The following is a 26,020-nucleotide window of genomic DNA, read 5'->3' as shown; positions in this document are numbered from 1 at the left end:
AAGCAGCAGTCACCAACATCCCCAGCATTTCACAGTACTTGGTACAAAACAGGCATAAAAAGTGTTTGAATGCATGACTGAAGGATGAGGCTTGCTTTCTCAAATTTACCACACTCAACATTTTTCTTTATTTAGCTGACTTTCATTCTAGACACTGGGAACACAGCAAAAACAAAAACGGAGGACTCTAAGTTAATTATTTTAGCACTTACCACTCCATCTATTGCCATGTAGAGAAGTCGTCTTGGTCTTACTATATTGAAGTCTGTCAATGTATTCCAAAATTGCAACCATCATTTCATCTTCGTTTTTTGGTGCTGGTCTATAATGATAAGCAAACAATGTAATATAATATAGTACTCCTCTGTAACTGGTGATGTCAGTGACAAAAACAGGTTACATACTTGTCTTCAGGATGAGTACAGGGATGGATGAGTCCATTCATATCCAAATACAGATTACCAAACTCCACGTCATTTGGATTAGGTTTACTGGCATCAACAGGAATCTTTACACACCATCGCATTCTTTTGGCTATGAGGAAATGATAATTAATAGTAGTTTGATTTGTTCAAGTCTGAAATTAGTATAACCTAAACTCAGTAAGTACACCCTGTGTTTCATTTCTGAATTGGAAATAAAACACTTTAAGCAATCTTTAAATTATAAGTTATCTCTTATTCCTTAAAGCAAACTGAAGTAGATATTTCTCTATTTGTAGAAAGTAGTGACAGTTTCCAACACAAGTTAATCTTCTCTATACTGGGGATGAATTGTCAAATTTCCAAATCCATTCCAAGTTGTCGAAGCGAGAGACCAGGGAGTCATCTTAGAAATTCTTTTTCCCTTACTCACCCACATTCCAATAAGTCCTGTCAATTTAACATGCATAAACACTAACCACATCAGGGCATCAGCTCTCATTTCCTACTAGGAACTGGAACAGTCTTCATATGGACTGCCCACCTCTGGGCTCTCCTGTCTCCAGCCTACCTCCCTCTATGCTGTGATTTTTTTTTTTTTCTAAAAAAATACAAATGTGGCTGCTGCATTTTTTAATCTTAATCTGATTCTCCCAATGATTCCCATAGCGGGTGTAAAACCAATGAGCCTGGACCCATCCTAGTCTCTCTGTAGAACCACAATATTGTCTTGTCAAGTCCACCCCATCAAATCTAAGTTTCTGGAAAACATCTCATCTCTCAATGTCTTTTCACACTACTTCCTCTCTATCAACAACCCACTTCCTGAAATCTTATTAATTTTCAAGGGTCAGACTCAGAATGGAAATGCTCGTTCATTTTATAGCAACTTTGTACTCCATCTCCTAAAGAATTAATTGCTCTTCCTTCTGCATTTCCACAGAATTTTGCTTATTCACTCTATAGCACTTCCATGGTTTTATAATTAATTTTGTCATTTCTAGCCCCAGCTACACTGTGCATTCTTCAAAGGAAGTAAGGACTGTGCCTTACTCACTCCTGGAGGTACTCAATTATACTTTTGTGATCAACATTATTCTGCTGTCTTTTTTCTCCCCAGAGCTTGTGCAGATGATAAGAGAGAGATGTAGGATGAGTTTTTACTGTTACACCCCTAATAGTAAAAGTCACTTAAAAATAATGGATTCCCCCAGCACATGCAAAGCATCTCATTTGTAACAACGAAACTGTGAACAATTTTAAAAACCCACTATGTGCATGCTATATCATGGATGAACCTCAAAAACATTCTAAGTGAAAGCAAGTCATGAAAGACCACAAAAGATTCCATTTATAAGATCCAGGAATAAACAAGCCTATAGAGACAGAAATAGATTAGCTTTAAATCTGAGGAGTAGAGGAAGGGGAAGGGAGATGAGAAGTAACCACAGAGCAGGTACAGCATTTCACTTTTGGGAGTGATATAAATGTCCTAAAATTAGATAATAGTGATTGTTGTACAACTCTGTATATATACTAAAACCACTNAATTGTACGCTTTAAATGGGTGAACTTTATGGTATATAAATTATATCTCAATAAAGCTATTAAAAATAGATAAATAAACGGACAACTTAAGTAGGAAAAAAGAGCCCAAAGAATCGATTAATAAACTGTGATATGTCCATATAGTAGAATATCAAATAGAAGTAAGATTCAAAGAAATAGAGCTGGATAGGCACAAATATCTTGCTAAGACAAAAAAGCAAGCTGCAGAAGAATACATACAGTATATCACTTATCCAAAGTTATCAAACAGACAAAACAATATTAGGTATTGTTCAGGGATGAATACATATGCAATGAAAGCAAAATTAGAAAAGCAAAGGAATGATAAACACCAATTTCAGGACAGTGGTTATCTTTGAGAGAGAGGGAAAGGAATGAGATTGAGCTTCAGTTTGGATTTATAATTGGGAAAAAAGGAAATCAAAAGAGATTTAAGGGCAGAATAGGGAAGAAGCTATCAGACAGTGTTCCATACCTCCGTGCTATGAATCAGGAAAGAGGGGTTCAATCAGAAGCAGTGAATGGGATAACTGGTAAGGAAAGCAGGAGGTCAATTTTTGGGGGTCTATTGAAAAAGATAACCTGATGAGCCCCAAACATAGACAAAACAAATGAAGGCAGAGGCTCCCCTGTCTATCCAGCTGACCTCTCACTAAAAGTCCTCGCTCGGGTCCCCTGCACAGAATGTGTCCAGGTGCACTGCTGTAATCTGCAGACCAAATGGTTAGTGTTTCTTCCTCCAAGGTAGATACATAATCCTTTCATTTTAAGAGAGCTTCACTTTGCCCTTAAACCAAACAGAGGTAGAGCGAGCATGCATCGATGAGCAGCATGGCCATGTGCCTCAGCAAAACTTTATTCTACAAAACTGCCACACCTTGCTATTATAGGTCAGGCGAGCTATGTCCCAGATAAAATTGTCCAGGTCTTCACTGACTTTCAAATCTTACGCATAGCTACAGGGAAGATTTAAAGATCAAATACCAGTAAGGATGCTTATGGCTGGGAAGGGGGTGGGCCTCTGTGTTAAATTAGAGACTGGACACTGAGGCTAGTCCACATCCCTCTCCCAAAACTGTTTTTACCGTAGACCATACTCAGGCAAACCTTGAAGGAAAGGCCAGTTACAACTGATCAAGTCCTTCAAGAAACAAGAGGAAGGAGTAGATCCAATACAATTCCTCACCCACAAGAAAAGCTTTGTAACCTATGCCGTGGTGACTGATCCCTTGCTGGCTAGATCTCCACAATATGTACAAATATTGAATCATTATGTTGCACACCTTTTCAACACTGAACTAACAATGTGCTCCCATTCAGTACTTCAATTAAAAAAAAATAAGAGGAAGGAAGCTAGAAGGAAACCAGAATGGAAGAGTGAACATGGAAAGCGGCCTTTCTTTTCCAGAGTTGCCTCAAAATGGTCCCTTGCTGCTAATGTGTAATTCACTTCACATTCCTCCATGCGAGACTCAGACCAGTGATAATATCCCTGTCTATTTGGACAAAGATACTTAATCCTCCCAAATGTGAAATTAACTCACAACTACTAGCTTTATATTTTCAAAATCTTCTCTAAAATAAACTTTATGTTTCCGCTCTGAGGAGCAGGAGGCCAGCTCACTGGAGGTCAAATGATTTACCGGCTCACAACAATAGATGAGAGGAAAGCTAACTCCAGCTTCCAGCTGATCAGGACCCTTGTTTACAATGGAAGATGTAATAAACCAACTTTTATCTTTGCTCTCTTTTCCTTGACCAAGTAAGAAATTGAGTGCGAAATAGCATAGTCGTTAGTCTGGACTTATATCCTACCTTTTTAAAAGCTAGCTTTTGGTTGATCTTTATAGAATAAATCTAAATATCATGGTACAGAACATTTTACCTCTTTTACAGTGATTATCCTTGCAGGCCTTACTCTTGATTTATTGGTACCTCCTCTCCCAAAACAACAAAATGCACATCTACAAGTAGTATAGAAATCTGACAGGAGAGTGTTATGATGCTGTCCCTAGGACAGTGGGACTAATCTACAGCAAGAAACACTTTCTTTGTCCCAACTAATATCACCAACCAGCAACTGTTAAAAGGCCGTGTGCCAAAAACAGCACTTTGTCCCCTTCTGCATAGAGCATATGTAATCTTTATATCAGTAAATTGTCAAAACTACTAGTTCAGGTACATTGCCCAACAGTGAGCAAGAACAATCCCCAATGTTAAAGGCAATGATTGCCTTAGGATTATTACTCAGAGTTGAGTCCCTGATCTGTACATATTTTTAACTATATAACATTTAATATTTCAAAATATGATCTCAGTTCTGAATACTCAGCATTGTCCAGTATCTGAAGCACCTAGTTAGGGCATTTGCTTTCTTATCCAGTCCAGAGTGTAGATGCGTAGATGCTCTAAAATACAGCTAAAACTCATGGTTCACTTAAATTGAACCAGCAAAAGCAGGAAAGCAGTGATTGCCAGCCTCAGGTGCTGACAGCAGGAGTCCCTTTGTTTGTGGCCACGTTGGAGAGTGGGCCAGATCTGTTTTGTTATGTGCGCCTTTCTGCTATTTCTCAGCCTCTATTTGCATCCTTCACTCGGGGCGCGAGGTAATGGGAAAGTTGTGTCTCTCAGGGTAAGGGTGTCATTGTTATTTTTTCTCAACAGTCTCACTTTAACACAGCAGACACTGGGTGCGCAGCCTCCTGCAGGGTAAAGGTGCGCCGCCTGTCGGGTGCCCAGGCTGCTGCTGACCCCTCTGAGCACTGGCACCTGCTCAGTGGACAGATGCGGCTTCTCTGTCCCTCAGTGAGCTCGAGTTAGATTTGCTGCTCCAGTGGCTCAAGCTCATCCTGCTGCAACTTCCTTCTGACCTTCCGCCCCTCACTCAGCCCAGGGCCCACACTCAAATGTGCAAGCCTGAGGTTTGAGCCAGGGCAGCAAGTGCTCAGAGGACCAGCTGACCAACCAAAGGAAATTCAGTTATGTGTCTTCAGTTCATTCCTGTACACCTTCTGCAAGGCCTGGAATGGAGAGAAACCAGGCTGAACTATCCACAGACCCGGGAACCTCAAAATTCAGACTGGAAAATGTGGCTTCTGGAATTTGGCCTCAAATAAATTCCCCACTTTGCAACTTGAGCCGCTCTGAAACCTGGGTTTCAACTAAATTGTTTTTGTTTGTTTGTTTTCAGAGTCCCGGGCTAAAAGGGACAGTTCAAAAAACCATTTGCATGCATTTTGAAAAGTGTATTGCATGCACTGGACGGAGAATTCAGAAACTTGTTTCTTGTTTCATTAGGTACAGTATCAGTACTTTTTTTCCCCTAAAGCAGTTAATAACAATTTAATATCCTTAATATCATCCTGTGTCAGTGTTCAGTCCAGGAGCCAAATATCTTTTCAGTTGATTTTTTTGTTATGCGTAGCCAAACTGTGCCATTGCATTGCCATTTAGTCAGTAAGCGTGACCATATAATTTATTGTCTAAATTAAACGCTTTTGATTAACAAAGGCAACTCTATTAATTATTATGCTGGGACAATCCAGGCAGAAACCTGAATTGTCATGGACAAATTCTACTTTCTAACATTTTGGTGGTAAAAATACATAACTTTACATTTACCATCTTAACTGTTTTTAAGGAGTGTGCAGCTGTGTGTTAAAATATATTCACATTGTTGTGCAACAGATCTCTAGAACTTTTTTCATCTTGCAATGCTGAATACATACACGCCACTAAACACTAAATACCCCTCCCCTCTTCCACCTTTGATCCACCAAATATTTCCACTTTCTGTTTCTACTCGATTTTGACCACTTTTTTACTTCATATGAGTGGAAGATCATTTGGTCCATTGGTACTCAGCCTCTTGTGACTGGCTAGGCCTTAGTATAAGGTCCTCAGGGGTTCACATCCCACTGTAGTTATGTGACAGTTCTTTAGTTTCAAGCTGCATAATATTCCATTATGTATATGCCACATTTTTCTTTATCCATTCAACTATTATTGGACATTTGGGATTGGAGTCTTCACCTCTTTCCAGCCATTGTAAAATGCTGTGATGAACAAGGTGTACCCTGTGCCAATAACTCTTTTGATTCCTGTTTTAGTTCTGGATATATCAGAGTGGATTGCTGGATCATTATAGTAATTCTATTTTTAATTTGAGGAAGCTCCATACTGTTTTCCCACTGTCCCACCTGCAGTGCACAGAGACTGCTCAACATCATCCTCCTAGCACGCTGATTTTCTGTTCTTTTGATATTGTGCATCCTGATTGGAAAATCGTGATATCTGTTGTGGTTTGATTCGTTTCCTGGTGATTAGTTGATTTTGAGCCGAGCATCTTTTCATGTGCTTATTGACCATTTGTATATGGAAAATGTCTATTCAAAGCACTTTGCCCATTTTTAATCGGGTTTTTGATTTTTGTTATTGTTGTCAAGTGGTAGAAGTTCCTTATATATTCTGGATATTAACCCTTTCAAATATATGATTTCAGTTATTTTCTCCTGTGTGTAGGTTGCCTTTCACTCTGTTGATTGTTTCCTTTGACATGCAAAAAGTTAAGTTTGAGATAGTCCTGTGTGTCTATTTTTTTAATTTTGTTGACTGTGCTTTTGGTGTCATATCCAGAAATCGTTGCCAAAACCAAGTCCTGAAGCTTTTCTCTATGTTTTCTTCTGGGAAACTTTTTAATAGCAGTCTTATGTTTAATAGATCTTTAACCCTTTTTGAGTTGATTTTGTTATGGTATAAGGTAAAGGCAATCCGACTTCATTCTGCTTTTATAAGGATATCCGTTATCTGTGCCTTTTTGTAAATCTGTAGAAACAGAAGCCACCAGCTGCTGAAGTAGCCTACCCTTCAGGATAATACAAATCCAAACTGAAGACAGGTTCACAATTCAGCACTCACAGCCAGTGCTTCTGCATCACAGCTGTCAGGTAAGTGAGCAGATTCAGCACTGTCACAGCCAGCCAAAAGTGGTCATATGCAAATCAGCAGCTAGTGCTGTGCTCAGGGAAGAGGTAGGTCATTCTTTGAAAGTTTCTGGAGAGCTGTAATAAGCTATCACTGGATCAGAATCAGCCAGTACTTTTCAGTCCTTAACAAACAAGAGTTTGGAAAAGTCTTCCCTCCTGGATATGTGCCAGCCTGGCATGGCGATGGTCCACTACAGGCCCTTGGATTATACCTGGCATGTCATGATAGTAACTAGTTCAAGTACCACAGGAGACACCCCAAATTCTTTCTTTTCCCATCATCTTCAGTTTCTTAATCATCAGTAGGGAACATCATCTGGGCTATTTTCCCCCTCTCACCAGAATGTTGGAAAACTTTGGGTTTTTAAATGAAAAAGACTATGTAAATCCCAGGAAAGCTAAATTTTAAGCTTAAATGTAGTTCCTTCAATCTAGGATTTTGTTTTTAATTGTAATTTTCTTTGTTTTAAGTATACTTTATTGCATTTTTATTATTTTCATTGGTTTCTATTTTATTACACCTTTTTTAGTATGTCACAAGTCCTTTGTGAAAGTAAACGGATTCATGGAGAAGAAGTACACATAGTCACTTCCAGAAAACCAGCTTTCAATAAACACCATTCCATAATTTCACCCATCAGAATGAACAGTGATCTCTTAACATCACATAATTCCCAGGCCATATCCAGATTCCCAATTGTCTCAAATATGTCTATATACAGGCATTTTTCGAGGGGACATGTGTAAGCATTAGACTTAGCTGTCTGTCGACTATTTCCTAGATAATATTAGTGTTAGAATTGGTTGCTGCAATAATTCTGTTATTTTGGTTGTTTTGAGGATTCAGTGGGCCACTGCAGTGAAATGCCCAGCACAGGGCCTGTTAGAGAGAGCAGCCCTCGCAGACTGCTGGCAGCCGGTGGTGCTGGGTGTTATGTGAGCTCAGCGAATGTGAGACATTGTAGTTGGCTGAGGTATGAAGCAGGGCCTCTGCCCGATGGAGGGAACTTCATCACTTTGGAAAGATGTAGCACTCGTGAGCCCCATAACTGTTTGCTTTTCACCACTTTCTTCACATTTGAGTCACAAGAATTAGAACTCCCAGAGAGATTTGGAAAGTATTTATCCAACCCCTCATTTCACAGGAGCGACAAGGTGATCAGAAAGATTGCCTGTCATTTGAACCTTACAGTTACAGACATGAACCGTGGTTGGAAGGTGACTCACAAATCTGTGTTTAGTAATAATATGGATAGTTAATTGGACACAGTTCAAAGGTGACTACCGTCAAATGTGACACAGTTGTAGTCCTTGGATGTATATCAAAAAACTGTTGAGGCCGGCCTCCGCAGCCTTAAGTGCTGACATGTGCTCAGTCGCTATGCCCAAGAAATGGTTGTCCGGGCGCTACCGGCGCACGAAAACGCATGTAATGGCGGCCTGCAGGCATCCGGGCACACCTGATACAGCAACTAGAAGGACTCTTAAGCTATGACAGCTATGAGATACATATCTATCTGGGGCTTTGGGGAAAAAAAGGAGGAGGATTGGCAATAGATGTTAGCTCAGGCAGTTTCCTCAGCAAAGAGGAGGATTAGCATGGATGTTAGCTCAGGCTCATCTTCTCACACAAAAAAATTTGTTAGTACTATTAATATACAATAGAATGATTAATGTATTTGTTATTAATTTATTCATAAGTCCCAAGTGATGTTCTTTATAAATGGAGCATCAAGCCCCCCTAGATTCAGTTCCCTCCTCCACACTCAAATTTACAGTATGACTTTGAAGATCAAGAACCATTCTTCACTCGTTGGGATCAAACAGTCCAGGTCCCCTGCGGAGGTCTAGTGTGGGTGCCGTCATACGAAGCAATACTTTCCTGGCTCCTGCTCCACTTTAGCGTGAAATTCTAGCTCGCTCAAAAACTCACAGTCTGGGGACTCACAGCCTCTTCAAGAGCAGGAGGTAAGGCTGGCAGGGTGGAAAAAAGGGAAAGCAGTCAGTGGTCGCTACCTGGGAGCCAGGTGAAGCGTGCCCCTGCTACTGCTGTTACAGATCAGTGGTGAGATGGGCACCCTGAACTCGGAGGCATTGTTAAATAAGAAGCAGTGCATGCATGTTTCAGTTACTTTCTGCATCAAATGTGTACAGCCTCTCTGCCAGTCAAGGACACTGATCTGCCACCTTAGCGCCTTAAAGCCACTTTCCATGTACCATGTCTGAAAAAGGCCTTATGCTGTTAAAAAGCACATAAACCCTATTCAGGCTGAGCACGGACACATTGTTAAGAGAATGACGGCTGCAGAGGTTACATGCAGGCAAGCAGGTTACAGGATAGAAACTCAGCAAATGCCTTTTGCAGAGACACCTGCCTCTCTATCCAAGTGATCTCAGGTGACTGCCATTAAGAATCAGACTTGAAGCAGAAACATCCAAGGCCAAGTCACCCAGAGGGCAGAGGGTGAGATTGCCCTGCGCTGCTCAGCATCATGGGAACAGTCTGGTTCCCTGGCTCCAGGAAGAGGTGGATTGTGCATCTTCCCCATCAACAATCAGGCTGGTTAAAAGAGTGGCCTTGATGGTTTTCAATGGAGATTCAGTCTCTCCTGGGAGATGGAAAAACAGAGGATTTGGCAGAGGCAGCTTAAGGGCCATAGCTGGGTGGGGTGGGTCAGCTGTCGAAACTGAGCCTGGTTGTCAGTTATTTCCCTGAGACCTAGCTTGATCCCAGCACCCCCCAAAACTATTTTGATGATTATCTTGCCACCCATGTGTTATAACAAAGTGGAATTATCTCACACATAATTGTGGTGGCTACATTTGGAATACCCAGCTCACATGTGCATAACGATTTTGGAATAGGAGCTCTTCAATGACATTTTTATCAACAGCCAGAGGAACTGGAAGTATCACCGACGCTCCACTTGCTTTCAGAGTTCTATCAACACTTGTTCCTGCCTCCAAGCTCCCTGCCTTCTGTGGCTTGTAAGCAACATCTTCCTATTGACATTGTTTCACAAAAGTGATATTGTGAGAGCCCTCTTCTTCACTCGTTGCTGTGGTGGCTGACACTCCCTCTCTCCATGTTGTGCTTCTCACAGGGTTTGAAATATTGGCCAGTGAACAAGAAGACAAGACAACTAACAAAATCAGCCGGAAGCTAGCTTTTCATCTAGGTGAAGAAATAGCATATTGTTTGTCAAGATAAAGTCGTGAAAGCCTGTCTAAATAGCGGCAACAAGAAATGTCCAAACTCCTGCATGGAATACAATTAAACTCGACTGACAAAAACTTATTTTGTTTTGTGACTTGATGGAAGGTTATGGTTTGGGGTTTTGTTTATCTAAAATAACAGTTGAAACTTTAGTCTACCTTTGAAAATATTTGCACCAGAGCCAAGTATTGTTTTGCAGCTGTTGTTTCCTTGGTTTTAAGACTCAATTGACACCTCAGTGAGCACATTAGCGTCTACAGCTGCTCGCCAGTGGGCTGCTTAGAGACCACACAATGGAGGGTGTCGGAGAAGGGCAGAGAGAAAATGGGGCCATCAACCAAGGAGAAATAAAGTGGCCTGTTTCTTCTTTCTGAGATGGCTGATAGCCACTACATATACTAGCAATTTCTGGTTATTTGTTTTGTATTCTGTTTCTTACCAAGTATTTGGGCTAAATTATTCTTTCCTTTCCTGATACTTTCTTCCTTATTTTCCATAAAGGACAAAATGTATTTTTCAGTTTTTGTTAAACAGTAGAACTTCTTGTAAGTTTTCAAGCAATGATAGAGTATGAGTTGTGTACGAGATTTGTCATCAACTTTATAAAATACTGATCAGGCAAGGGCACTGAGTCACTGGGAAGAATTTATAGATGGGAATGGAATGGAAGCAGTCACCTGTAAATACCTCCTTGCTTAACTTAGCCACTACACCACCGGCTGGCCCCAAGAGCTTTTTAATATGTGTTCCGAAGACAAGGTCCTTATTAGATATATGATTTGCAGATATTTTTTCCCATTCTAGATTGTCTTTCCACCTTCTTGATAGTGTCTTTTGAAGCATAAAAGTTCTTAATTTTGATGATGAAGTTTAACTTATTTATTCATTTATTTAGTTGCTTCTGCTTTTGGTGTCAGATCTAAGAGTCCATTGCCAAATACAAGGTCATGAAGATTTATGCCTGTGTGTTCTTCTAAGTGTTTTATAGTTTTAGGTCTTCAATTTAAGTGTATGATTCCATTTTGAGTAAACTTTTGCTTATGGGATAAGGTTAGGGTCTAACTTCATTCTTTTGCATAGGGCTATTCAATTGTCACAGCACCATTGGCACCCTTTGTGAAAAATCAGTTGACCATAGGTGTATAGGTTTATTTCTGGTCTTTCAGTTCTGTTCCATTGATCTGTATGTTTGTCCTTGTAGCAGTACCACAGTGTCTTGACAACTGTTGCTTTGTAGTAACTTCTGCAATTGGGAAGTATGAGTCTTACACTTATTTATTCTTCTTTTTCAGAATTGTTTTGTTAGTTGTAGCTTGTTGCCTTAGAATTCCGTATGAATTTAGAATCAACTTCAGAGTATAAGTTTTGCATTTCTTTGGTTAATTTATTCCTGGTTTTGGATACTATTGTGAATGGAATTGTTTTCTTAATTTTACTTTTGGGTTTTTCAATGCAAATGTATAGAAATTCAGTTGGGTTTTGTATATTGATCTTGTATCCTGCAACCCTGCTGAACTCATTTATTACTTCTAATAGTTTTTTGGTAGACTCCTTAGGATTTTCTATATACAGGATCACTTCATGCAAATAGAGATAGTTTTACCTCCTCCTTTCCGATATAGATGCCTTTTATTTCTTTTTCTTGCCTAATTGCCCTGGTTAGAACCTCCGCTACAATTTAGAATAGAAATGGCAAGAGTGGAAATCTTTGTCTTGTTCCTAATCTTAAAGGGAAACCATCCAGTATGTCACCATTAAGTATGATGTTAACTGGAGATTTTTTGTAGATGCCCTTTATATTGAGGAACTTCCCTTCTGTTCCTAGTTTATTGAGTTTTTTTTTAAATCGTGAAAGCGTGTTGGATTTTGTCAAATGCTTTTTCCTACATCTGCTGAGATGGTCTTGTGATTTTTTGTTTTCCATTCTATTTGTATGATGTATTACATTAATTATTTTTGGATGTTAAACCAACTTTGCATCCCTAGGATAAATCCCACTTGGTCATGGTGTATAATTCTTTTTATATATTGCTAGATTCAGTTTGCTAGTATTTGGTTGAGGACTTTTACATCCATGTTCGTAAGAGATATTAGTCTGTAGTTTTGTTTTCTTTCTTTTTTTTTTTTTTTTGGTGAGGAAGATTAGCCCTGAGCTAACATCCGTTGCCAATCTTCCTCTCCTTGCGGAGGAAGATTGGCCCTGGGGTAACATCCGTGCCCATCTTCCTCTATTTATTTTTTTTCATATGGGACACCGCCATAGCATGGCTTGACAAGCGGTACATCAGTCCATACCCGGGATCCAAACCTGTGAACCCTGGGCCGCCACAGTGGAGCGTGCAAACTTAATCTCTACGCCACCAGGCTGGCCCCTGTAGTTTTGCTTTCTTGTGACATTTTTGTCTGACTTTGGTATCGGGGTAATATTAGTCCCATAAAATGTGTTGGAAAGCGTTTCTTCCTCTTCTTTTTTTTTTTTTTTTTTGGAAGAATTGGTGTTAATTCTTCCTTGAGTGTTTGGTAGATTTCAGCGGTGAAACCATTTAGGCCTGGGCTTTTCTTTGTGCATAGTTTGTGGATTACTGATTCAATCTCTTCACTTATTATAGGTTTATTCAGATTATCTTGAGTCATTTTTGTAGTTTGTTTTTCTAGTAATTTGTATATTTCATCTAAGTTATCTAATTTGTGTACTATTATTCATAGTATTTGTTTATTATCCTTTTTGTTTCTGTAAGGTTGGTAATCTTGTTCTTTTTCTTTTTTTTCCTCCAGTTTTGTCTTTTTTTTTTATTGATGTTTTAATAGTTTTTAACATTGTGAAATTTTGGGTTGTAAGTTTTTGTTGGTCCATCACCATATATATGTCTCCCTTCACCCCTTGTGACCACCCCCCACCCCCATTGCCCCTGGTAACCACAATACAGTTTTCTCTGTCCATGTGTTGGTTTATATTCCACATATGAGTGAGATCATACAGTGTTTGTCTTTCTCTTTCTGGCCTACTTCATTTAACATAATACCCTCCAGGCCCATCCATGTTGTTGCAAATGGGACGATGTTGTCTTTTTTTATGGCTGAGTAGTATTCCATTGTATATATATACCACATTTTCTTGATCCAGTCATCAGTCGAGGGACACTTAGGTTGCTTCCACTTCTTGGCTATGGTGAATAATGCTGCAATGAACATAGGGGTGCATAAGGCCCTTGGGATTGTTGATTTCAGGTTCGTTGGATAGATTCCCAGTAGTGGGATAGCTGGATCATAGGGCATCTCTATTTTTAATTCTTTGAGGAATCTCCATACCGTTTTCCATAGAGGCTGCACCAGTTTGCATTCCCACCAGCTGTGTATGAGGGTTCCTGTTTCTCCACATCCTCTCCAGTGTTTGTTGTTTTTTGGCTTGGTGATTATAGCCATTCTAACGGGCGTGAGGTGATATCTTAGTGTTGTTTTCTCTCTTTGTTTTTCATCCGAGTACTTTGAATCTCTTCTCTTTTTCTTGGTCAGACTGGACAGAGGTTTGTCAATTGTGTTGATCTCTTCAAAGAACCAGCGTTTTCTGATTTCCCTTTAGATTTCTTCTTCGACTCATTGGTTATTCATGAGTGTGTTGTTTAATTCCCACATATTTATGAATTTGCCAAATTTATTCCTACTATTGATTTCTAATTTTATTTTATTATGGTTGGAGAACATACTTTGTATTATTTTTATGCTTTTAAATTTATTGGGTTTGTTCTATGGCCCAACATTTGATCTGTTCTGGAGAATGTTCCCTATGTACTTGAGAATGTATATTCTGTTGTTGGATGGAGTGCTCTGTAGAAGTCTGTTAGATCTGGTTGGTTTGTAGTGTTGTTCAAGTCGTCTATTTCCGTGTTGATCTTCTGCCTAATTGTTCTATACATTATTGAAAGTGGGGTATTGAAGTCTCCAACTATTGTTGAATTGTCTGTTTTCATTTCCATTAAAAGTTTCGTGTATTTCAATGTCTGCTAGTAGATGCATATATGTTTTTAATTGTTATGTCTTGAACTATTGACCGTTTCATCATTATAAAATGTCACTCTCTCTGGTATTCTTGTTTTAAAGTCTGTGTTGTCTGATGTTAGTGCAGCCACTCCAGCTTTCTTGTGGTTGCTGTTTGCATGATATTTTTCCCCATCCATTTACTTTCAGTGTTTTTGTCTCTGTGACTCTCGTGTGTCTCCTGTAGACAACATATAGTTGGATCATGTTTTTTTTAAATCCAGTCTAACAATCTTTCCCTTTTGATTGTTCAATCTGTTCACATTTAATGTTACTGATAGAGTTGGATTTACATCTGCCATTTTAGTTTTTGTTTTCTATATGTATTTTCTAATGTAGCATTTTAATTTCATTAGTGATCTTTTAGCTTTTTTTTTTTTTTTTGAATTTTTTTAAGTAATTGCTCTAGGGTTTACTATATACGTCTTATCGGCTTTAGATTTGTACTAGCTTAATTTCGGTAATATGTAGAACCTTTACTGCTATGTAGCTTGATTCCCATTTCCCCTTTTTTTTTTTGGTATTGTTGTTATATGTATTATATCTGTTAATGTTACAAACTCAACATTGCATTGTTATAATTATCATTTTACCATCCGCAGTCATTTCCTTAGCTCATTGCAACTTTGCTTCCATCCACTTCCTTTTGGGCTGTTACTAGGAAATATATTACACTTATATTAAATTGTGCGTTTTAAGCCATGATACGTTGTGTGATATTATTTTATACAATTGGTTTTTAAATCAGTTAAGAATAGAAAGGATAAAAAATATGTATAATTACCTTTACTGGGGTCACTTGTTTTCAGCCTGAAGAACTTTCTTTAGTATTTCTTGTAAATCAGGTCTACTAGCAATGAATTCTCTCAATTTTTGTTTATCTGGCAAAGTCTTTATTTTTTCTTCATTTTTGAACAGTACCTTTCCTGAATATAGAATTCTTAGTTAACAGTTTTTTCCTTCAGCACTTTATATGTGCTATCCCACTGCCTTCTGGTTTCCATTGTTTTCTCCCAAACTAGCGTGGGACAAAAGGAGAATTTCCTGGCTCATAGAATTAAAGAATAGGTTTACCAACCAAACTGCAGGAAGAGGGATTTAGCTGTACTCAAAACCACCGGAACCAGGGACTTAAATCTGCTTCTCTCATTGCGGACTGGCAGCAAGTCCCATTCTCTTTCAGCTTTCAGCTATCTGGGAGGGACTGCCTTGCCTTCCTATGGTTCTCAGTTCAAAAATGCTGGGCAAGGACTCTCAATGGCCCAATTTGCCCAGCTGTTCAATCACCTACCTTGTGTGTGGTCTTACAAGAACACAGCACCTCCTAGGGGAACCAAATACTTGATGAGGAGGGCCTGTTTCCAGAAGAAATGAGGGACTTCACAATAGACACAGTACTACGGAATAGTTCTGGCTGTCCTTAAGTAAAACATGGGCTAACCATTTCTCTTAATTTCCACACCAGCAGTTTAAACAGTTTAAAGAAGTTTAAAGTGGCATCAGACCACAGAGGAAGGGGCAGTAAATATTTGCACACCAGGTAGCACGGAGAAATACTTTCATAAAGGCCTCTTGAGGTGAGCCTTGAGGACTGAGCGTGATTTGTCAAGCCAAGAGGGGATTCCATGGAGAAACACTTCCAAGCTTGAACAAATGGACATAAATCTCTCTTCTTCCAGATCTCTTTGTATATGCTTAAAAAAAGGATTTGAAGCCATCAGAAAATAAAGGCTAAAAGCATCCTGTTAGTGTAAGGACAGAGCATTAAATGATCTTGACTTGGACTGAAACACAGCAGTATGAATAAGCAAGTAACTTAACCCCTTTACAGCTCGGCTTTCTCATCTGTTACATGAAGATGATAATATGTAACACTCTCAGAAGGTTCACGTGACAATTAAATGAGATAATCCCTTAGCCAAAGTTTTAGTACGTGGTAAGCGCTCAAATAAATGCTGGAGAGTGATATCAGCAATTATTTTATACTCATAAATGTAGCTGGAAGGTTGAATTAGATGCTAAATGCCGGCTAGATCCCATTTTATAACTAAAGGGAGTTACGCAAACCAAACCAGCCATCATTCGTGTAAAACACCTAAAAATATTCCTTTTCATAGTCCAAGTACGTACTGTGGCACAAAACCGGGAGAAACCAGGACACAGAAATAATGAGTGTGTTTAGATGCTTTGATTCTACTCTGAATTGAGATGGGTGAGAAAAAGGAGGTGATCAAGCCGGCAAGGAAGACCTACCTCCCCGGGCGCCTGCGGAGCACGGGGATCCCGCCCCAGTGGAACCCGAGGGCTGGGGGAGCAAGACGCCGGCGCAGCCCGGGATTCCCCGCGACTCACATGAGGTCGACCTCGGGCTTCAGGGCTGGCTCCACTGAAAGCTGACGCCGCAAGCGAGGCCAGCCGCAGAAGCCCGAATCCGACAACCAGCCCGGCCCGGAGCCTCCTTCCCGGCTTCCCCTGCGGCGGCGGCGCCGTGACATCACTTCCCGTCCACGGCACGCACGTGGGAGGAAGTCCCGGTGCCGCGGCTGCCGCTGCCGCCTGTGTCTTGTGGTTACGTTCGTCCCGGGCCGCGCCGCTGCTGTGGGAGGCCCCGCTTTCTTTCGCTGGCTCAGCCGCAGGTCCCCGTCCATCCTTGTCAACTGCGTGGAAGAGAAGGTGAGGAGGTGCCTGTCGGCAAGCCCGGAGCCCCAGCGCGTCTCGGCCACGGCCCTCGGGACCCGCCGCCTGTCCCCGGGGTGCCGTGCCGGGGCCCGCGCTGCTCTGTCGGCCCCGCGGGCGGCCGCAGCCCGACACGCGGTTGGTCGCCGACACTCGTTTTCGGGGCCCTGGGAGAGCAGCCTCGGCGGGGCGAGGGCCGAGCGGGGTCTGAGCTCGCTGGAGGGCTGCTCCTCCCCTGCCCGCTTTTTCCGGCCCGGAAGGCCCCGCCCACGGCCTTGTTTCCTCTCGGCACAGCGCGTTTCGGGTTTCAGAACAGGCTCGAAGGTGTTGGGCTGCACACGCCTGGTCCGCTGAGTTAGCTGGGTAGCAGGGGCGCACCTGTTGATCCCAGCCTCTCACAACCTTGTCAAGTAACCCCCCGCGGCGAGCTTTTTGTTGTTTACTGCCCGTGCTTGAAAGGTTTTCTCCTGGTGTGAAAGGACTTTTGTTGCTGTTTTAGAGCCTGCGGTGAAAGCAGCATCTTAGAAACGTCTAGGACGGGATAGAAGTCTCCTAAGTGCCCCCTTCTCTAGGTGCCCCGACTGCTGGACAGAATGCTTGTTGAAATTTTCAGAATTCCTGGATGCACTTAAATGCTTTGTTGTTTGTTTGTTAATGTATATGTCGACTTCTGGCCATTACTGAGTTTTCTTTATCGCTGCCGTGATCCCGTCAGAGTTCGATTTTGTGCTTGGAATTTCTGGATTGGGAAGGTTCAGCGGCGCTTCATGCCCTCGCCCTTCGTTTTTGAAGGAAGTGCCCGTCAGTCACAGTGAACTGCATTCTTTTGCTGAGGTTGGTGAGATCTTGATTTTTACTTAGCTCCTATCCAGGAGGAACCGAAAGCCTTGTTTTGACGGCAGTTTCAGTATTCCTTGTGTTTTCCCCAAAGAGAAACTGTTAAAGTGAATGCTGGTTTCCTTTGTTTTTAAAACTTCCATCAAACTTGACTTGCATCTCATCCCATTTCTACTCTGTAGAGATAACCATTTTTAACTGTTTTGGTTCTGTCTCTAGATATCATGATTATGCCTGAGTTATTGGTTTTGGATCTATCTATTGAATTCTAGCTGTGATAGGAGAGGATTGCGTCACTTATGCGGCATCCCCTGCCCCGTTCCTAACAGTAAATCACTGTCTTTATTTCTTCTCTTGGTGAGCTTTATAACTTTGAGTGATGTGTCTTTTTTATTACATCTTCTATTTAAAGGGTCCCTTGACTTCTCACTGTCTAAGGTTAGGTATTAGCTTTCCTACCTCTGCTGCTCTCACTCTTCACCCCAAGCTTGCCAGCTGTCCTTTTGCCTTGTTGGCATCCCACGTTAAACTGTCAGGGCTTTGGCTGTATATGGGATTGTTTTAAGAGCTGAAAAATCAAATAGTATTGTAAATTCTTGTCACTTTCCAGATTCAAGTTATGCTGCGATACTGTTTCTTTTCTTGTGCTACTTTTGTCTTTTTCTTGGTGTTCTCTTTCTGTTTTCCTCTTTATACGGTTCCACATCCAAACTCGCTGTTTTATTAGGTATTCTATCAAGTCCTCTTTCTTCTTGGAGACTCCTTCTTGAGGTCTTTATTTCTGTTGCTGTCACACCTGGTTCTTTAGGCTTGCTGGAAAGCTGCTTCCTGAGATTTTTAAAAATTCCTTTCTTCAGTTGAGGGTACTAATTTCTGGTCGTCTGGTAAATCCAAGAGATATTGAAAAGTTCTTTGAAATGAATTGTTTTTAGTGTTCAGAGTGGCTCTCCTTTTAGCTGCCCTTTGATTGAGGATCTCTTTAATGCAGCAGGAGGCACGTTGGCTTGTGTTTGGCAAGGCTCTTGAGGAGTGCGTTCCTTTGGTGAGCATCAAAATCTTCTCTTGAAGAAAGAAACTCTAAGTTTACGTAATTAATGAGTTGACTATATCTACAGTAACTCCTGAGAGGAAAGTATGTTCAGTTTTCTTAGTGGGAATGCCTGGAGCTCTTTTCTCAAAGTTAGGACCTCCCCATGCACCCTTCCCCGTGCTATACTTTCTAGGTAGTGGGAGTAGAAATTCTCATGTAGCTATACGCAACATCCGTTGAAGAGCTACAATATGCCTAGTCATGTGCTAGGCACTAGGGCCGAGGTTAGCAAGCCAGTGTACAGTTTTTGTAAATAAAGTTTTACTGAAACACAGCCATACCCATTCATGTCTGTATTCTTTATGGTTGCTTTCACTCTACAAAGGCAGATATGAGTTGTTGCAACTAAGATTATATGGCCAACAAGTCTAAAATACTAACTATCTGGCTTCCTGGGGAGCATAAAGAAAGTGGGTCTGGATTCTCCTGAGTGTGGTGTCTATTTGGTGCAGGAGAGAGGAAAATGTGGACTTTGGAGTGTAGAGGTTAGTTGGATAGGCAGAGAGCCTCCTGCCTTCATAGAATTTGTTTTGTTATGTTTGGGGGTCATCAGGTTATCTTTTTCAATAGACCCCCCAAAAATTGACCTCCTGCTTTCCTTACCAGTTATCCCATTCACTGCTTCTGATTGAACCCTTCTTTCCTGATTCATAGCACGGAGGTATGGAACACTGTCTGATAGCTTCTTCCCTATTCTGCCCTTAAATCTCTTTTGATATCCTTTTTTCCCAATTATAAATCCAAACTGAAGCTCAATCTCATTCCTTTCCCTCTCTCTCAAAGATAACCACTGTCCTGAAATTGGTGTTTATCATTCCTTTGCTTTTCTAATTTTGCTTTCATTGCATATGTATTCATCCCTCAACAATACCTAATATTGTTTTGTCTGTTTGATAACTTTGGATAAGTGGTATACTGTATGTATTCTTCTGCAGCTTGCTTTTTTGTCTTAGCAATATATTTGTGACCATCCAGGTCTATTTCTTAGAATCTTACTTCTATTTGATATTCTGCTATATGGACATATCACAGTTTATTAAAGCATTCTTTGGGCTCTTTTTTTTCCTAATTAAGTTGACCGTTTATTTATCTATTTTTAATAGCTTTGTTGAGATTTAATTTATATACCGTAAAGTTCACCCATTTAAAGCGTACAATTCAGTGGTTTTTAGTATATATACAGAGTTGTACAACAATCACTATTATCTAATTTTAGGACATTTACATCACTCCCAAAAGAAATGTTGTACCCACTTGTGGTTACTTCCTATCTCCCTTCCCCTTCCTCTACCCTCAGATTAAAGCTAATCTATTTCTGTCTCTATAGGTTTGTTTATTCTGGATCATATAAATGGAATCTTTTGTGGTCTTTCATGACTGGCTTTCACTTAGAATGTTTTTGAGGTTCATCCATGATATAGCATGTACATAGTGGGCTTTTAAATTGTTCACAGTTTTTTGCTGTTACAAATGATGCTTTGCATGTGTTGGGGAACTATTATTTTTTAAGTGACTTTTACTATTAGTAACAGTAAAAACCTATCTCATATTCTTATCATCTGCTGAAGCTCTGGGAGAAAAAGACAAAGGTAATGTTTATCACAAAAGTATAATTGAGTGCCTCCAGGAGTGAGTAAGGCACAGTCCTTACCTTTTGAAGAATGCACAGTGTAGCTGGGTTAGAATGACAAATTAATTATAAAACCATGGAAGTGCTACAAGTGAATAAGCAAAATTCTGTGGAAATGCAGAAGGAAGAGCAATTAATTTCTTAGGAGATGAGTACAAAGCGTTATAAAATGAACGACATTTGATCTGAGTCTGACCCTGGAAAATTACTAAGATTTCAGGAAGTGGGTGTTGATAGAGAGGAAGCAGTGTGCAAAGACATTGAGAGATGAGAGCGTTTTCCAGGAACTTAGACGAGATGGGGTGGACCTGAACAATATCGTGGTGGGACAGGAGACTAGGATGGGTCCAGGCTCATTGGTTTACACCCGCTATGGGAATCATTGGGAGAATCAGACAAGATTAAAATGCAGCCACATTTGTATTTTAGAAAAAAAAACTCTGGCAGCATAGAGGGTAGGCTGGAGACAGGAGAGTCTAGAGGTGGGCAGTCCATACGAAGACTGTTCCAGTCTTGTAGGTGAGAGCTGATGCCCTGATGTGGTTAGTGTTTTGCATGTTAAATTGACAGGACTTATTGGAATGGGTGGTAAGGGAAAAGAATTCTAAGATGACTCCCCTGGTCTCTCGCTTGGACAACTGAATGATTTGGAAATTTGATAACTATCCCCCACATAGAGAAGATTAACTTGTGTTGGAAACTGTCTACTTTCTACAAATGAAATATCTACTTCAGTTTGCTTTAAGGAATAAGATAACTTATAATTTAAAGATTGCTTAAAGTGTTTTATTTCCAATTCAGAAATGAAACACAGGTACTTACTGAGCCTAGGTTATATCAATTTCAGACTTGAACAATCAAACTACTATTAATTATCATTTCCTCATAGCCAAAAGAATGCAATGGTGTAAAGATTCCTGTTGATGCCAGTAAACCTAATCCAAATGACGTGGAGTTTGGTAATCTGTATTTGGATATGAATGGACTCATCCATCCCTGTACTCATCCTGAAGACAAGTACGTAACCTGTTTTTGTCACTGACATCACCAGTTACAGAGGAGTACTATATTATATTACATTGTTTGCTTATCATTATAGACCAGCACCAAAAAACGAAGATGAAATGATGGTTGCAATTTTTGAATACATTGACAGACTTTTCAATATAGTAAGACCAAGACGACTTCTCTACATGGCAATAGATGGAGTGGTAAGTGCTAAAATAATTAACTTAGAGTCCTCCGTTTTTGTTTTTGCTGTGTTCCCAGTGTCTAGAATGAAAGTCAGCTAAATAAAGAAAAATATTGAGTGTGGTAAATTTGAGAAAGCAGGCCTCCTCCTTCAGTCATGCATTCAAACACTTTTTATGTCTGTTTTGTACCAAGTACTGTGAAATGCTGGGGATGTTGGTGACTGCCCTTGCTTTTGAAGGGCTTACCAGTAAAGGGACAGAGACTTAGATAAATGAGTGAGGTTAGTTATTTATGGACTTTATAGGCACTAGATAACACATGCAGCATGTTGAGGGAAGAAGGTGTCAGTGCTACTAAGAGAGTTGGAAGATAGAGAGGAGGTGACTTTTGTCCCATTTCTTGAAGGATAAAGAATAATTGGAGATTGGTGGGCAGTGGAAGGGGATGGATGGGACAGATATGGGGAGGGAGGACCTCATGGACTTCTCAAATGTGGCAGGTAAACACACTCTCCATGCCTGTGATCACACTAACATATTTGGGCAACTGTAGGAGTTTTAGATTGGAAAGGGAAGTAGAGTGATGACTTGAAGAAGGCCTCACCTGCCATACTCAGGAGTTTGGATTTTATCCTATAGGCGGTGATTAGTCATCACAGGACCTTAAGAGGGGAATAACTTACTGACCTATGATAATAATATCAAGTAGCTTAGGTTATAATTGATTAGCAAACTATATACCAGGGTTCAAGGAAAATTAAGGTAAATCATAAGCCTAAATTTATTTAGCCATATGCAAATAGATTCTCTTTTTCTTTTAGATTTAGCAATTGTAGTAGCTAATGGAATGATTTTGAAAATCCAGAAAACTTTGGGTCCAAGGAGATTAACTTTTCTGTGAGGTTCTCTTTACTCAAAGAAAAATCTTAGCTACCTGATAACTTGTTAAGTTGTAGTTAAAAGTGGAGTAAAGAATAAAGGGAACAGGAATATGTCTTATTTGGAGCATATTCTAATTCACATTAGCTAAGTTTCTTGAAGAAAATTTTTAACTTTACTGCAGTATGCCCTTACTGCTAGATCAAGTATAAAATATGTACATATTTGTGTGCGTTGTGTACGTGCTCATGTCTGTAACATGTTTTTTTGTTAAAATATAAATGTAGATCATAGAACTTGGTGCTTGAAAGAATTAGATTAGGTGGTCTCATTTTACAGAAAAGGGAACTGTTTAAAAGAGAATATAAAAGAACTTATTTTTTGTAGACAGGATACTTTAGAGTCCCTTCCAACCCCAAAACTCAGTTCAGTAACTTCAGAACCTTACAGTCCAGTTCACTTCATTCAGGTTTATCCAGTGATTTAAATTTCACTTGGTTAGAGTGATTTAAAAGTACTTTTGGTAAAAACCTTGTTCCCTGTCTCCTGCTGTGCTTGTAGAGACAGAGTGGTGATTATGAAGCTTATTGTGGGAAGTACAAAATGGAAGTGCCTTGGGGTCCTACAGATCAAGTAGTTTTTTTTGCTTTTATAGGGCATTGTGGATCTCATTTGGAGACCGTCCTTCCTCTTAGGCAAGGACAGAAGGAAGCTCTTCCTGATCCTGGTTCTGTAGTCATTGTCTGCTGGCTGAGTCTTTGAGTCAAGTGAGCTTTCTTCTTGGGTGCTTTGAAGCACCATAACCCAGTGGAATTGGCATTAGGTCGTGGGGCCTGCACTGTTAAGTGCTGTGGCTTCATAGGATGTTTGTCCATTTGATATGTCACTCACTGAGCTCAGCTTTTAGGTTCTTGGTCCAAATTTAAGTCCTCAGGATCTCCTGTCTGTCGTGAAAGGATTATTAGACATATTACTTACCTTTTCCATTTTAGTGTACTATTTTTATAAAACAACTGATTCAAATTAACGTGCAGATTTAGTTGCAAATATTTTGAATCATATTATGTGAATGTGAAATACATGTTTTTCAGGCACCACGTGCTAAAATGAGCCAGCAGCGTTCGAGGAGGTTCAGAGCATCAAAGGAAGGAATGGAAGCAGCAGTAGAGAAGCAGCGAGTCAGGGAAGAAATACTGGCAAAAGGTAAAGAAAGTGAATCTTGAAGGTGGACTTTTTATAAGATGTATGCAGAAGGGGGAGGGGCGGCCACTTTTTCTTACAAATAGATAAGGTTTTAATTTACTTAGGATCCCAGAATATGCAAGGAAAATTTATGTTCACTGTTGAGGAAAAGTTGTTAATGGAATTCTTCACTATTTGTTTCCAAACTCTGTAGTAAAAGAGAAACTTGGGAATACAAGGAGGGAATTCTGGTAGGGAGAGCAGATGGTCAGTCCCTCTCAGGACAAGTGCAGCTCTTCTGCTAACTTTTATGTATCTGTAAAATAGAAATATTTTAAGTGCTTCTTACTTCTTTTTTTCTAATGGGGGCTATTAGAAAGCTACCATTCTGTAAAGATTTTTCTCAAATCAGTCTTGGTAGCTTGCCTGTTGCTTCCTCTTAGAACTCAGAGGTCTATATGAGGAGGCCTGGGATGATGTGATCCATATTTCCAGGCTTTCACCAAGTCACACACATTGTCACTATAGATCGATGTAGCAGGAACCGAGGCAGTGAGGTACCCAGGGTTCTCTCAGTTTTGAGGAGGGGAGGGGTGGGATGTGGCCATTTTTGCAATTCTTCAAAGCCTTGAAATTCCTGATGGGCACATAGGTAGGAGTTGGCTAAAGCTCAGAGAGGAGAAAGGTCAAGAGGTCTTCATGCCCCCTCTGACTGGTTCTTTCCCAGGACACCTGTGTGTGAGGTGGGGTGTGCTTGTAGCAGAGGGGTTTGTTTGGTGTTTTGTTACATAGGGCAATGTGATAGACCAGGAAAGCCACAGTTTATTGGCTCAGGATATTACACTTGGAAGTTGAAAAAAGACACCATAGTGTAGTCAGGTCAAGCCTGCAATTATGATACATTCTATGTTATTTTAATTTGCTAGAAGTATGCGAGTATGCACTTACTTTTAGCTGTAGCTTATACTAATACTCTAAAACCTGTTTGTATCTATAACAGATTGTTTTTGATTTTAAAGATGTCTTCTTTCTTGAACATGTTATGAAATATGTTTGTGTCTTGAGAAAAAGCTAATCAGTGATACAGAGGGAAAAATAGGATTTTTTTATTCCTCTAGCTGATATTTTTCTTATCATTTATTTCTTATCATAAGCTGTGATAAATTCAGCATTTTAATTTGTTTTTCTTTTTATTTTATAATTTTTATTTATTGATTTTTCCCCCCAAAGCCCCAGTAGATAGTTGTATGTCATAGATGCACATCCTTCTAGTTGCTGTATGTGGGACGCAGCCTCAGCATGGCCGGAGAAGCGGTGCCTCGGTGCGCGCCCGGGATCCGAACCCAGGCCGCCAGTAGCAGAGCACGCACACTTAACCGCTAAGCCACGAGGCTGGCCCTAATTTTGTTTTTCTAAGGCACCTTTATTTTAAGAACTGGTATCAAATTAGAATCCCTAACCCGTGTGTGTATTCTGCTGCAGAGGGCCTTAGGAAGAACATCATAATTTTTATATTTTTATATAACAATATAGTATCTTTTGTGTACTATATATTGTTTGACACTTATGTTAAAGCTTTATTTAAATTTGAGGAGAGGAATCTTATTTTCTTCCCAGAAAGGGGAACATTGTTCCTCAAGTGACAATATTCTCATTTTTTTGTATTTGAACTTACTGTTTTTGTTGTTTGGGCTTAATATTGAGTAGTTTACCTCACTTTTTATGGGGATAACAAAACATTGCCTCTTTTTCTCTAGGTGGCTTTCTTCCTCCAGAAGAAATAAAAGAAAGATTTGACAGCAACTGTATTACACCAGTAAGTAGTCTCAGACTTTGCTGGCTATTGCTAACTCTTAAATGATAGCTTAATTTATTTCCTTCTATCATTTTAGGGAACCGAGTTCATGGACAGTCTTGCTGAATGCCTTCACTATTACATAGCTGATCGTTTAAATAATGATCCTGGGTGGAAAAATTTGACAGTAAGTTTCACATTTTGGTACTTCAAAAAGATGAAGGTGATATTTGAGTCTATACTTTGATATGACTGATAGTATTTTTTTCTTTTTTCCCCCCTGTGAAATACTAGTTGACTGTCAGAGGAAAGGAGAAGCTGCCAGGGTTATTAGAAATGGGATGTCTTGCATGATCCAGTTTTAGACAGTCGAATTTTCTCTCAATGCCAATTTTTTGTCCTCTTACCGTCACTATGAAGCCATAAAATGGTACTCATGATTTAAAAAATATCTATTTATGTATGAAAGTAATTTTTAAATGAAAATTTCTATTTGAAATCAAAATATAG

At 39.9% G+C, this 26,020-nt stretch overlaps 1 protein-coding gene across 1 annotated transcript in view; it reads left to right on the top strand.

Moving 5' to 3' along the window:
* Positions 1–8,357: 8,357 nt before the first annotated feature.
* Positions 8,358–26,020, top strand: part of LOC147911374 (5'-3' exoribonuclease 2-like) — a 171,690-nt gene continuing 154,027 nt past the window's right edge. Inside the window, exons 1-7 of the mRNA XM_087428022.1 lie at positions 8,358–8,405; positions 16,635–16,901; positions 21,351–21,478; positions 21,561–21,672; positions 23,625–23,736; positions 25,473–25,531; positions 25,608–25,697. Coding sequence (XP_087284148.1) covers positions 8,358–8,405; positions 16,635–16,901; positions 21,351–21,478; positions 21,561–21,672; positions 23,625–23,736; positions 25,473–25,531; positions 25,608–25,697 — 816 coding nt within the window. The remainder of the gene's footprint in view (positions 8,406–16,634; positions 16,902–21,350; positions 21,479–21,560; positions 21,673–23,624; positions 23,737–25,472; positions 25,532–25,607; positions 25,698–26,020) is intronic.

The sequence above is a fragment of the Ceratotherium simum genome, unplaced genomic scaffold (assembly GCF_057802395.1).
Source record: "Ceratotherium simum simum isolate JZ-2026a unplaced genomic scaffold, ASM5780239v1 HiC_scaffold_43, whole genome shotgun sequence".
Classification (NCBI taxonomy): domain Eukaryota; kingdom Metazoa; phylum Chordata; class Mammalia; order Perissodactyla; family Rhinocerotidae; genus Ceratotherium; species Ceratotherium simum.
Note: the sequence above shows the minus strand (reverse complement) of the source record. Positions and strands in the feature narration are given on the sequence as shown.